Source organism: Phyllostomus hastatus, unplaced genomic scaffold (assembly GCF_019186645.2).
Source record: "Phyllostomus hastatus isolate PE091 unplaced genomic scaffold, TTU_PhHast_1.1 phas_scaffold_93, whole genome shotgun sequence".
NCBI classification, from domain to species: Eukaryota; Metazoa; Chordata; class Mammalia; order Chiroptera; family Phyllostomidae; genus Phyllostomus; species Phyllostomus hastatus.
In genome coordinates this window covers 19,555,076-19,568,260 of record NW_025334042.1, presented here as the reverse complement: position 1 = coordinate 19,568,260, position 13,185 = coordinate 19,555,076, and the positions used below count along the sequence as shown (strand labels likewise).

The 13,185-nt window shown below is 53.6% G+C and overlaps 1 protein-coding gene across 2 annotated transcripts; it reads right to left on the bottom strand.

Annotated features, from left to right (window-relative positions):
* Positions 1-3,379: 3,379 nt before the first annotated feature.
* KRT78 (keratin 78) lies at positions 3,380-10,766 on the bottom strand. 2 transcript variants are annotated; one of them, XM_045829744.1, is made up of 9 exons: positions 10,211-10,760; positions 9,598-9,812; positions 8,781-8,841; positions 8,215-8,310; positions 7,180-7,344; positions 6,714-6,839; positions 4,172-4,392; positions 3,864-3,898; positions 3,380-3,782 (listed from the first exon to the last, which is right to left on the bottom strand). In XM_045829744.1, exons 1-9 carry the CDS (start codon positions 10,574-10,576, stop codon positions 3,532-3,534), a joined length of 1,536 nt encoding a protein of 511 aa, XP_045685700.1. In that variant the 5' UTR covers positions 10,577-10,760; the 3' UTR covers positions 3,380-3,531. The 2 variants fall into 2 exon arrangements, with proteins under 2 accessions (XP_045685700.1, XP_045685699.1); XM_045829743.1 differs by having other exon boundaries at positions 3,380-3,898; positions 10,211-10,766.
* Between the last annotated feature and the right edge of the window lie 2,419 nt (positions 10,767-13,185).

The following is a 13,185-nucleotide window of genomic DNA, read 5'->3' as shown; positions in this document are numbered from 1 at the left end:
CGCCTACAAGCAGGGCCTGCCAGGGAAGTCCTGTCCAAAATCACCTGCCTGCCTGTGCAGGACTGAGCTGTCAATGCCCTAACCTTGGTCTCCTGCCCCCGGGCTGTTATCACTTTCTCAGCCTCCCTTATCTCTCCCCAGTGGGGGGTGTGGGAGGGAAAGACAGTTGTGAGTGGGGCCCCCTCCCTGGGGAAAGGGGTGATGTCAACCGTCTGAGTCAAGAGCAGCCAAGCTGGTGGGAGTGGAGTGGGCTGCAGATACACACTCCACCCCTCCCGCAGACTGACAGACACACATATTTACCTGGCGCTCTGTGCCAGGCTTTGTGGCTGGGAGCTGACGACAGACACACAGACAACCTGGGCCACTCTCACAGTGACTTCCTACAGACAGCCTCCCTCCCACCCTGGCAGGACATCTCCCCAGTCCCAGCCCGGACAGAGTGTGGGAGCCATGGTGCTCCCCCTACCCTGGCTCTCCACTCGACTTTCTCGCTGGACACCCAAGCTCAGGCCTTCTTTCTGCAGCCCAAGAAGGAACAGCTTCCTCCCCACTGCTGCTTCTCAGTCCAAGGGCCTCCATCTCTGGAGATTGCCATCTGCCCTAAGCTCTTCCTGCAACAGGACAAGAGGCGATGGAATGATGGATGAAGTGAGACAATTGAGAACCCAACACGGGCCAGCCCAGGTGCTGAGCAATAGAACGGATGCAGGGGTGAAGAAAACAGTCGCTGCCCTGGAGGAGCCCCATGCGGGGCAAGGACTTTCTGACCTAACAACCATGATTTTCATAGCCAGCACTTACTAAGGGCAGACTGGGGCCCATACACTTTCCAGGCAATAACACCTTTAGTCTCCACTCTGGCATGATCCCTTCGCCTCCTTCCCATTCCAGATCTGTTCACCAACCTTCCTGTCCCTGATAGACTACTCCCTTGTTCTCCGGCTTCCAGCTGGGGTGGCAAAGGGAGACCCCAACAGGAATCTGGCAGGAAGAAGGCTGGCATTCCTTTCCACTCCTTCTCTGCTTCAGCGCTGGCTGCCTCCTCCTTCCCAGTGATCTCCTCCACAGTCCCCCAACTCTATCACCTGGTCACTCCATTTCTTCCTCCTGTGTCTCCAGCTCTACACAGGGTGTCTGCCTGGTCCTGATTTCCCCAGGAGTCCCAGTTTGGCACTGAAAGTCCTCCATCTCAGAAAACCCCTTGACCTGGACAAATAAGTCGGCAGCCTCCCCATCTCTGGGGGGCCATGGTTTCCCGGTGCCGCCAGCCTCTGGCCTCTGCACCCCATGTTTGTTCTTTTAGCCATGCCCACACCTCTCCAAATAACCCTTTCGTTAAAGTCCATTTTACTGAACTATCTTGAGTGAATTTGTTTCGTTCTGGGATCCGGAATGGTACCATCCCGTGTAGCCCTGCTAGTATTATTATCAGTGTATTTTCACATGTGTGGAAACCAAAGCACAAAGAGAGATTAAGTAACTTGGTAAAAGTCACACCATGAGTAAATCTCGGGGCTGAGATTCTAGCCCAGGAATTCTAGCTCCAGAGCCCTGTGCTCACCTACTCATGTGTCTTACAGAGGGCTGACAAGCCTCCTTCTTGGATACTTTTGATGGAGAGACCCATGGGTCTGAGGAAAAGGCTGACCTCCCCCTAAAGCAGGGGAATGATGTGACCTCCTGCAGCCCAGGTCATGGAGTCTGGAGGTGACCCAAGTGGAGACGGAGAAGAGCAGAGGAGCAGTGCAAGAACCAGAGTAACTGCAGGGCCAGCACCTGGCCCTGATGCCCACTCTCCTGGCTTCCTGCAAAAGAGGGAAGGAAGAGAAGTGTCCGGTCTCACGTTCAGACAGGCCCATGGCTGGGACAGAGCCAAGGGATAAGGGGGGTGGGGCATACTACAGTCCCAAATACCCATCAGAGTCACCGTCACAAGCTGAGCTACTGATCCCTGTCTTCGGAGCAGGAGAAGAACCTGCCCAAAGGCCCCAGACTAAGAGAGAAACTGGATCCTAGACCAGAGCAGACAGAAACAGAGCCCAGGACAGCAATGGGTGCAGACAGGCTGTGCTGGGGACAGACACAGGGAATTGGGAAGGTTTCCAGGGAGAACAAAATCTGGTTCAGACTTGGGAAGAAGCAGGAGCAAGGATGACAGGGGCTGTCCTGAGTCAGAAATAGAGCCTATTCTGGGTGATTAACCAGGGAACATGCTAGAAGAGATGCTAACACATCCATGGAAATGGAGGAGATAGAGGGCACGCCAGGAAGTATACTGGGAGGTTGGAAGAAAGCCCTTGATAAGCTGATTATGGTGAGAAGTGAGATGCCCATTGGATATAACCCGAACAGCCCTAACTATTCTACAGATTGTCTTCTATGGGGATTGGGCTGGGCAGTGGCACACCTTCTGTTTTGCTGGGTGAGGTGTGCAAGCCTGAGGGCTGAGCTGAATTACTGGAAGGAGTGGCAGAGACGCTGCTTGTGGTCACAGGGAACCTTTGTCCTTGCCCTGCAGCATCTCCTCAAAATGCCCTTGGAACACATATTTAAGGTGATTGCTCAGCATCAGTGCTGAATTATCAACCTGACTAGAACATCCTTGTCTGGGAGAACAACCAGATTAAAGCTCAGAGATAAAAGGTGGGGGTGAGGTGACAAGACCCAGCCTTGACACCCTCGACAGAGCTGGAGCTGGGGCATCAGGAGGAGGGGACTATAAGACAGGACAAGACACAAAGGGGCCTCACCTCTCAACCCAGGGTGTCTGAATTAGCCATAGGAGGCTGGCCTCTGGCCCTAGAGGCCAAGGGCTTTGAGAAAGAAGATCTGGTCCTCATGAGAGGGAGGTGTTATGCTGGAGAAACCAGAAGCAGAGACATTAAACCCATTAGGATGACAGGAAGGGTTTGGTCTTGCTTGCCAGAGTAGCCCCCTCCTGAAACAGTGCCTCAAGTGTGGTTTGCACTCAATACAATTTGTGGGAGGGAGGAAATGGGGAGAGAAAGAGAGGAAGACTCATCCCCATGGAGAATTGGGGGCTACTTCATTTCACAGGAGAGGTATAGAAATGGAGGCCCAGAGGCAGGTGAATAGGATGAGGGTGAGACCCCTTGGTGCTAGCCTCCAGGCTCTGGCCAGTGGGCCTCAGACCTCTCCCCTCCCCACAAAGGATGATACTTGGGATGGGATGAAGTCTGATGGGGCTCAACCCAGAGTCTTCCCAGCTCAGCTAGCAGGTAGGCCAGAAGAGGAGAGAAGAGGATGAGGCTGGCTAGCTGGGGGATGTGGCACTGTGCACCTTGGCTTGGGGCAAGCAGTGGCCTCCCAAATTAGACAAATCAGTACGCAGAGCAAGACCAGACTAGACGAGCACTCAGAAGAGCAGGTAGGCATGACTTTATTGACTTTTACAGCATCCCATGTGGGTAGTGGACACAGAAATGGACACGCAGGGATGGGGGTAAGGGGTGGGGCCAGGGCTGAACGAGTTCAGGAAGGCAGTGGAGCAGGTGGTCGCCATGGCATTCAGTATGTGACAGATGTCTTGAGACTTGACTCAACTGTTTTCTTCAGGATGGTGTGGCAGCTAGAGCCCGAGCCAGAGCCAGACACAGAGCAAGAGCCCATAACAGGGCCCTGCCCTGAGCCCAGGACCACGCTGGAGCCTCCAGTCACGACGCTGAAGCAGCTGGACCCAAAAGTGCCTTTTCCACCTCCAAGTCCACAAGCGCTATCACAAGCTCCTCCAGGCAGGATGGCGCTGCCTCCCCCCATGGCTGCCAAGAAATACACCAGGGTCACAGCAGGGTCCTTGGGTCCCCATGGGGACCCTTCTCCCAAAATCCCCTGATACTCACAGATAGTGACCTGGCTGGTACATTCCCCAGACATCCTAGAGGAGAAAAGACAAGAGGAGGAACTGCTGAAAAAGACTGCAAGAATGCATCCTGGTGCCTCTTGGAGCAGCTCACCTACCCTCTTAACAGATAAAATCCATGCTCTGCAATTTAAAACTCCTCCTAGCAGAATGGGTTGCCCTCAATGGCTTAGAATGTCAGGAAATCTCTCAGAACTCCCCTTAACAAGGAAAGCTCTGTGTTGGCATTCTACCCTCCACCACCCTACCCTCTGGGCACGTATTCCTAGGTCCTCTGACTGGCCCCACCTGCACTCCTCGCCCTCCAGCAGCCTGCGGTAGGTGGCGATCTCCACATCCAGGGCCAGCTTTGTGCTCATCAGCTCCTGATAGTCACGCAACAGCTGGGCCATATGCTGCTTGGTGGTTCTCAGAGCGGCCTCCAGTTCAGCCAGCTTGGTCTGAGCATCTTTAAGAGCCAGCTCCCCACGCTGCTCAGCATCTGCCACATTGGCCTCCAGGTTGGCATTCTGGGATGGGTGCAGAAATGAGCAAGAAAGTGGCTGCAAGCACAACATAGCCTCCCAAAGTACCTACTGTGGATAAAACCTGAAGGCTGGGGTGCACCATAATCACATGAGGTCAAAGTGTTCCCTGGCCATTCCCAGTGGCTCTCATTCTCAGGGAAAGTATTGCCTCTTCTGCTTCCTTAACTCCCATAATGAATTGAGTAATGCCCCCCAAAATGTCATGTACTCCTAGAACTTCAGAATATGCTCTTATCTGGAAACAGGGGGAGAGGGGGTGTTGCAGATGTAATTAATTAAGGATCTCAAGATGATATCACATTGTATTTAAGGTGAGTCCTAAATCTAATGACTGGTGTCCCTAGAAAAAGATGAGAGAACATAGACAGACAGAGAGAGAAGGCACCACATTCAGCCAGATTGGAATGATGCAGAAACAAAACAAAAAATGCCAAGGAATTGCCGGAGCCACCAGAAGCCAGGAAGAGGCGAGGAAGGGTTCCCAGCTCCCTCCTTCAGAGGAAGTGTGGCCCTGCTGACACCTGATTCAGACATCTACCCTCCAGTCTGAGAGAATAAATTTCTGTTGTTTCAAGCCACCAAGTCCAGGGTGCATTGCTACAGCAGCCACAAGGAACTAATCCCCCCCTCTTCCACCTCAAGTAATCTCCTATGTCTCCCTACTCCAGCCCTCAACACTGCACTGGAACCCCTCCCAGGTCACTTAATGTTCTTCCTGTCCTCTTTAGTTCATCATCTACACGTCTCATCTTGAGAGCCACCACGGTCCTTAGATTTTTTAGAACAGTCTCATTTCAAATATTTTGTCCTGTTTTCAGAGTTTATCAAACCATGTGCCTCCATCTTTGCTTTGAAAAATCTACTCTGCCCTTACCTCTCCAGTCCCACAGAAAACTCAGAGATGAAGAGCGAGATCCCTGTCTGATTGGCCGTCCAGCTGACTGACCCTCATGTTTGATTTGGAAAAGAAGGCATTCCCTAAAGGTTCTCATTATTCTATTCCCACATAAGCACCCTGTGGCTGGGGAACATCATCTCCATTCTACAGATGAGGAAACTGAGTCTCAGAAAGGCAAAGCTGGGACCCGGTCTAACCCAAGACAGCTGATGTCCAGTTCACCACCCTCACTGTGATCCACAGAGCTCTGCCCGGGGCCTGGCACAGGGGAGCCCAGTTCAACAGGCTTGTGCATGAAGAGGAGGATTAATGGGGGTGGTAACCCCAAGAGGGGTTCTCACAGGAGGCCTTTATGGGAGGAGCTGTGGTTCCCAGACCTGGGGATGCAGTACCACTCCTAAATTCTGGCACCTTGGCTTTGAGACTCCAGGCATTCACATCACCTGAGCAAACTGAGTTTAGGAAGCAGATTTCTGGGCTTTCTAAAGACCTTGGAGACCCTGATTCCCTCGCTCTGGCAGGAGGCACAGGAATCTATCTTAACAGACAACCCAGAGAATTCCAAAGCAAGGAGTCCACACTTTTGGGCAAAACACTGGCAGCAAATTAAGTAATGGGTCCCACCTCACACTCCATAGGAGAGCAAATAAGGACAGCTGGAGTCTGCTTCTGGGCCTTAAGTGGCCTGTGCCCTAAGAGCTCTCCCAGAAGGGCCCTGCTGGGAGTGGGTGGGTCATGTGAGATGGGGGGTCAAGTTGAAGCACTGGAGGAAAGTGCTTGACTCTGGGGTCTCAGTTCTCAATGCTCTCCGTTGATCGCAAAACCAATTCTTCAGATTTGGGGAAAGTGGATACAAAGATACTTTAAAACTTAGGCATTTGAAATCCTTCACATCTAGAAATGAAGTCTCCAGGAGGAGCAGGAAACCGTCTCCTGGCCTTTGCCGCTCTCTCCCTCCATCTCCCCCACTCCTTCCCACACCAGGCACCGACAGCACCTCCTCTCAAGGAGGGCTCAGCCCCCAACTCTACTGTCCATGTCACCTGCTCCCTGGGGTCCTGGCCCTCACCCTCCCCGGCAGGGCACTGGGAAACTCTGTGCATGGCCTTAGAGCCCCTGCTGGGCTCAAGGAGTCCAAGTCAAAAGAAGAGGTAAAAAAAAGAGATAAATTACCCCTCTCCCCCAGGAGCCAAAAGCAAGGTGTGCACCTGGACACGAAATGCAGCATGAGCAGAGCCCGTGCAGTGAGAATGCACAGGAGGAAACCCCTCTTAAATGGGGCTTCAGGCTCTCTCTCCCCCAAATTATCCAAAGTACAGCCAGTTATCAAGGTGCTCATGGACCCAGGGCGGCCCTGGCACAAAGGCACTGAGAGGCAGGGCTCGGAGAGCTCTGGGCCCCTCACCTGCTTCTTGAGGTTCTCAATCTGACTCTGCAGTCTCTGAATGTCCTGCTGCAGCTGAGAGATCTGGATTTTGGTGTCCTTCATGCTGTCCCCATGCAGCTGGGCAGACGCCTGAAGTTCCTGGTACTGAGTGGGGGCAGAGGTGACACCATTAGATGAGAAGCCCCTCACCCATGGGGGGACCCATGTCCCACATTCTTTGCCTCCTCACATCCTCATTTGGAATGTGGGTTAAATGCTGAGACCAGGACATGGTGGAATGGGCTTGCAGATGTTCGAACTCATCGCCCACGGTTTTCCTGCATGGCCTCCCTCCTGGAGAAGGGGAATAGTCGTGTCCACCCAGCCCTGGATCTTCAGGGAGGTTATCAGAACTGCCCAATGGGACCGAGATGGATAACCACCCTGAGGTGTAAGCATGAAGACCCAGTCTTTCCAGCATGGTGCTGCCCCCGAGCCCTGGTACCTTGGTCTGGTACAACGTCTCGGCCTCAGCTTTGCTGGTCTGAGCGATCTCCTCGTACCGGGCACGGACCTCGGCGATGATTTCACTAAAGTCCAGGCAGCGGTTGTTGTCCATGGACAGCACCACGGACAAGTCGCTGGCCTGGGTCTGGAGCTGACCCAGCTCCTGCGGGGAAGACTGACTCAGCGCCCACCATCCTGCAGCTCCCGTTCCCCTTGGAGCCCCAGGGCAGGGGCGGGAGGCCTGGCTCTCTGTCTGCACCCCATCTGGGGGTGCAGCCCTCTTTCATGCTGGGTGACACTGAATGCTCCCTGCTTCTGTGGAGCTGTGTCCTCATCGGAAATGAAGGCTGCAGGAGGTGGTCTCCAACAACTCTTGCAGCTTGGAATGTAAAGGAAAAGGTCCTGCAAGGCCCAGAATTACCTGGTCCTCATCACTCCTCTGACCTCTTGTCACCCTGCGCTCTCTCAGGCTCCTGCAGCCCCACAGCCTCCTTGCAGTTCCTCAGATACCAGCACACGGGGCGATGGACCACTCCCTTGCCCTGGAACCCCTAATTCCCGCCTGCATGGCTAATTCCCTCACCTCTTTCAAAACTTTGCTCAAATTTCATCTTCTAAATAAGGCCACACTAACCATCCTATCTGAAATTGCCATCTACCCTACTAACCACATTCCTAATCCTCCTTCTTCCATTTTAATTTTCCTTTTTCATAGCATTTATCACCTTCTAACACATTCTATAATTTACTTATTTACTAAGTCTATTATTTATTGTTTATCACCCAGTAGAAAGCAAGATTTGTGACTTTCATCTGGTTATTCACTGGGGTATCCCCAGAACCTAACCATCCACATAGTAAATTCTCAGTAATGTTTGTCAAATGACTGAATGACTGGAATCTAAATCACCCTAACCAGGCTTCGCCTCCTGGCCACTCCCACAGTGGCCACAAGGAGCCTGCCCACCCTATCCCTTCCCCTCACTACCCCCTGCCCTTGGAGACACCACTTCTGCCCTTGGCACATCCTCACTTCTTCATACAGACGCCTCAAGAAGCAAATGTACTCCCTCAGAGTGTCCAGCTTGCCATCCAATTCCATCTTGCTCAGGAACACCTCGTCCACATCCTGGGGACAGGGAGACAGAAACCATGTATCTCCTTCTCCCTCTCTGCAGGCCCACTCTGGCTCGGGGATTCTGTTCAACACTGCCCAGCACCCACCCAAAGCCTTCTCCAGATACCCGCTTCTTCCTCCTCCAGCCCCACCCAGCCCTGCTCTCCCTTTTGCCTAACATTGACCCACACTGCCTTCAGGAAGTCTTCCCTGATTAATCCCAACCTGTTCTGCTTCTTCTATGCATTCCCTACCCTCTCCTGCAGTGACACCCAAAGCTTATCACATGCTCCCTCAGTTGGATCTTGTCCTGGGGTCCCTGCATCTAGGTAGATGTCCCATTTCCCTGGAGACCCCTGCAGGCAGCATGAAAGCAGATCCTTCATGACCACCTTCGCCCCTCTGCCCTCGCAGCCCAGAACCGGGCTCTGTGCACTGCAGCTGCTTAGGCCCCAAGTGCAGCAGCTGACCCCCACCCTCACCTTTTTGAGAACCACAAAGTCATTCTCGACAGTGGCCCGCTTGTGGGCCTCCTGTTCATACCTGCCAAGTAAAAACAGAGAGACATTGTCTAACGGGAGGGGATCAGAGCCAGTATCCCTCCTCCGAGCACAACCTTCCTGAAAAGGCCACACGTGCTTTAGATGCTCCAAAGCAGGACACACCGCCAGCCCGTGTCTCCACCTTTCCTATCAGGAAACCTTTGTCACATCCCGGCCATGGCCCTCTCTACTCTTTCAGCCCATGTCCCCTTGATGACATAGGGCCATACTACTTCACATTTACGAGTCACATTCAAATACTTTTCTGACCTAGCACTCAAAGTCACTGAACCCAAGCCTCCTGTTAGTCCAAGGCTCTCTCCACACCACCAGGTGACTTAGGTGGGTGACCCAGAACCACAGCCTAGCTGTGAATCATGCCACAGGCCTGGGGATGGTCCCATGAAATACATTGTCTTCCACCCTGAGACCAGAGAACCTCTGAGTCACTTCAGCTCACAGCCTGTTCAACAGGAATTTCTCAAGGAAAACCCGCTGAAGCATTGTTTAAATAAACCCCTCCCAGCACTGACCAGAAACATAGACCTGGGAGCTGGGGCCTGTTGGCTCTCCAGATCTGGGCCTTAGGGGCCGTGGGCCTCCTTACCTGCAGCAGGTGAGCCATTGTGAGAGTCAGAGGGAGTGCAGTGCAGAGGGACCAAAGGGAAGCCCAGTCAGGGGGGATGGGGGATCTCAGCTGACAGCCCAGCCCTCCTAGACCCCACTCAGGCCCCATGGGGAGGTTTGGTCTCCCTACTTGGCCTTGTACTCCTCCTCCTGGTCCTGGCAGAACTTCAGCTCGGCGTCCAGAGCCCCTCGTTGTCTCTGGAGCTCCTCCAGCTGCTTTCTGAGCTGGGCCAGGAAGTCCTCGAAGAAAGACTCCAGGCCCCGAGGGCTGTCACTCACCCCCAGCTGCTGCAGCAGCTCCCACTTGGTCTCCAGGACCTTGTTCTGCTGTTCTAGGAACCGCACCTGCAGCATAAGCAGAGGGTCCCTGAGGCCCCTGTGGATGTCCCTGGGCCTCTAGAAACTGAAGCCTCGTGGACCCTATAGTCACCCCACCTTTCCCCTGCCTCCCAACCCAGCCTGAGCACAGCCTCATGCCCTTCCACCAGCCTCTGAGCACCTCAAAACAGAAAGAATAACAGAGAAGGGTCTCCCCACTGCTGGCTGACAGCTTTCTGCTGCTGAGCCCCAACCACGGGACCACAGAGCCTCAGCATAGCCCGAGAGACTTCAGTTAGGCCGAAGGGGACCCCTTTGCTGCAGAAGCAAATTAGAAGTGATAGACCCACTCCCAAGTCCATCAAGAACAGCTCCTCCGAGGGATGGATGCACTGAGATAGGGGCTTAGCTGAGTTGACCCTCACCTTATCAATGAAGGAAGCAAACTGGTTGTTGAGGGTTCTGATCTCTTGGGTCTCCTGAGTCCTCACCACCTGGAACTGGGGGTCAATCTCAATCTTCAATGGCGACAGCAGAGCCTGGTTGACGGTCACTTCCCGGATGCCCCCTGGAGGGCACAGGGAAAGCCCAGGCCCACCACTCCCCTGCCCAAACCGCACCCCCAGCCTTCCCCCTGACCCCCAGGCCATTCCACGAGAGCTTCCTCGGCATCTCCCAAAGGAACTGAGGCTCCTGCTGCTGAAGCTACTCCTGCCTCTGCCCCTGGAGAGGGCAGAACAGGCTGAGCTCGCACTGAAGCCCCTCTGGGCCCGGCAGGGAGAAAGAGACATGGCAGGGACCCAAAGTCACAAGCTGCAGACAGACAGAGGAGAGTCAAGGTGTGTGAGTTCCTGCCCTGAGGCCCCGGCACAAGACTTTTATCCCCTCCCTTGCCTGGGCTGGGCCTTGGAGAGCAAGATGCTCTTAGCCTGACTGTGTCTGCCACTGGCTCCAGCTGACCTATTCTGACACGCCTGGAGAATAAGCGTCCAGCACATGCCGAGCCCAAGGAAGAAGGGGACCCAGGCCCTGCCCTTGGAGCTCCCAGGCTGCGGAAGAGCTGGGCACGTGTCTGAGACAAGGAAGTGGTCAGAGGCCTGGACCTCAGTGCTGAGGATGGGAAGCGATGGCCCTGAGTGATATCATTGAGGGTCACTCAAGGAAGGCTTCCTGGAGAAGATGGGGGAGAAGGGAGGGACATTCAAGGGGAAAAGAGGATGGAGGGGGTTCAGACAGAGCACCTGAGTGCCTGGGACATGCTAGACAGAGGAGAGAGAGGCTTCTCAAGGAAAAATCTACCAACAAGAGTTGGTGAAGGAAGGCACTTCATAGCACTGAGAAGCCAGGAGGATAATAGAGGTGTTACTGTCAGTGTTGGCTAAAAGATAGTCCAGGATTTGGTAATGAAACAGAAAAACAGGGTGTCCAAGTCCCTCCTCTTGCCCAACCCAGCGATCACCCATGAGGCACCACCCCACTCAACCCCGGCACCTCCATCCAGGATCCTGGCCAGCGGAGCACTTCTGGGCCCAGCCTCGTCCCTTCCACAAACACCCACTGCCAGGCCCACCCACCTGAGTCAAGCACTGCGCTGTCGGTCAGGTTACAAACCAGAGACACCTGGGCTATGGAATAAAATGTGCCTTTAGAAACATACTCCCTTGGGGGCCGGAGCTGAACCAGGAGCTTTGGGATCCCCCACAGGATAGACACTGTCCCTGCCCCGAGGGTCTGCTGAGTGGAGGAGCCCGGGTGCATCCAGCCCTGAGTGAGCCTCTCCCAGTGCAGAACCCCGGGAGGAGGCATCAGCCACCTCGCTGAGGCTCCTCCTCGGCTGGCAAGCAGCATAAAGAAGCTCTGGTTTTTAGAAACTTTCAAAATTTCTTCTTTACATGACTGGAGGGTTCTTTCTTTCTGCCCCTGCCCCCTTTCCTAGAGCTGGGACACCCTGAAACTGCGACACTGGGACCTTTGATGAGGCAACTCAAAGCAAGGACAAACAGAGACTCAGCACAATAAACACTCCAAACACGAGGAAGTCAGTCCTAGCAGTGCAGACCATCCCAGAGGTGCTCCGCACCTCCCTGCTGAGAGCCCTCCTCCAAAACCAAGCCCTGGGACCACTCGGAGGAAGCAGAGAGGGCCAGGCGCTCTTCTTCAGGCCCCACAAATATGCTTGAGAAAGGTCTGTATGGACTGGACTCTACCACCCCTCCCCCCTCACATGTGGATGGGGCCAAATTCTCCTCCTTGGAACTTCCCCATATTTGTAATATTACCAAATATTAGAGCCTAAGCGAGCTTCAAGGTCCAATGCCCTCAATTTACACTTAAAGACACTAAGGTCCCGGAGGGTGTAGGGCGGGGTGCAGAAACTGTGCATCCTTGAGTAACCCGAGATATTGCACCAGATGACCTCTAAGCCTGCTTTAACCCATTGCTCTGTGGTCTGAGTGGCTGATTCAGGGCCACCCACAAGGCTGATCAGGCTGGAGCCAGGACCCCCAATGAGCCCAGACCACTGCTTCAGGGAGCAGCCCACTAAACCTTTGACCAGTGCTCCGCCATGTCTGTCTTGTCCACCACTCTATCCAGCTCAGGGTCCGGCACACACTGGATGCCAACAAGCACTTGTTTTAAGGAATTCTCATTCGTGGCAAGGCCTTTCTTGAATCCTCAGGTTCTCAAATGCCGCTGTGACATACATACGTTTTCCTCTAGTAGAAAAAAATCATGCAGCGATGGAGAGAATGACAAAATCGTTTGGAGATTTGAATGCTCAGCCGCTGTCAGACTAAGTGATGTGTTCCTGCACACCGAAGTCCACTAAGGGATCCCAATTCATGCAGCAGCAAGGGTGCTCCTGGCTCAAACCCTGGGCTTGACACTGCACCTGGCAATGCGAAGGCTCTATGGGTTCTATCTATTCGGTTATATTTCCGCTCCGGGTCAGCCATTCGCACTCACACCTCATGCTCTGCAGCCCCTGGCCACCTGGTCCCGCCTTCGAGAAAGCCCCTAACCAGGCCAGCTCCTCGTAGCTCCCCAGAGCCCCCTTCTCTCGCTGCACGCCCCTAAGTTCCCCCTGACCACAGCTACAACTGCCCAGCCTCTTTCTCTCTGATTGCTCTCAAGCCTGTTCTGCTTGTGCAGTGAATTTTTTGACCCCAAAGCCATTTATGCACATTTATTTATTTATTTATTTATTTGGTCAACAAAATATGGTTGAGCATCTGCTATGTGCCTGGGCTTGTGCTGAGAGTTAGGAATTTAGCAGAGAGCAAGGACCACCCCCAGCACCAAGAAAGCTTAGAGTCTAATAGAGAAACAGACAGTGCAAAAGTAATTAGACAAGTATTTAATTGCAATTACGATAAGGAAAAAATATATAGGGCATGAA

Coding starts and splice junctions, on each gene's coding strand:
- KRT78 (XM_045829743.1), bottom strand. CDS start 10,576: ATGTCTCTTTCTCCCTGCCGGGCCCAGAGGGGCTTCAGTGCGAGCTCA. Junction 6,840..7,179: donor AGACGTTGTACCAGACCAAG/GTACCAGGGCTC, acceptor GCCCCCACTCAG/TACCAGGAACTTCAGGCGTC. Junction 3,899..4,171: donor CTGGAGGGCGAGGAGTGCAG/GTGGGGCCAGTC, acceptor TTTCTCCTCTAG/GATGTCTGGGGAATGTACCA.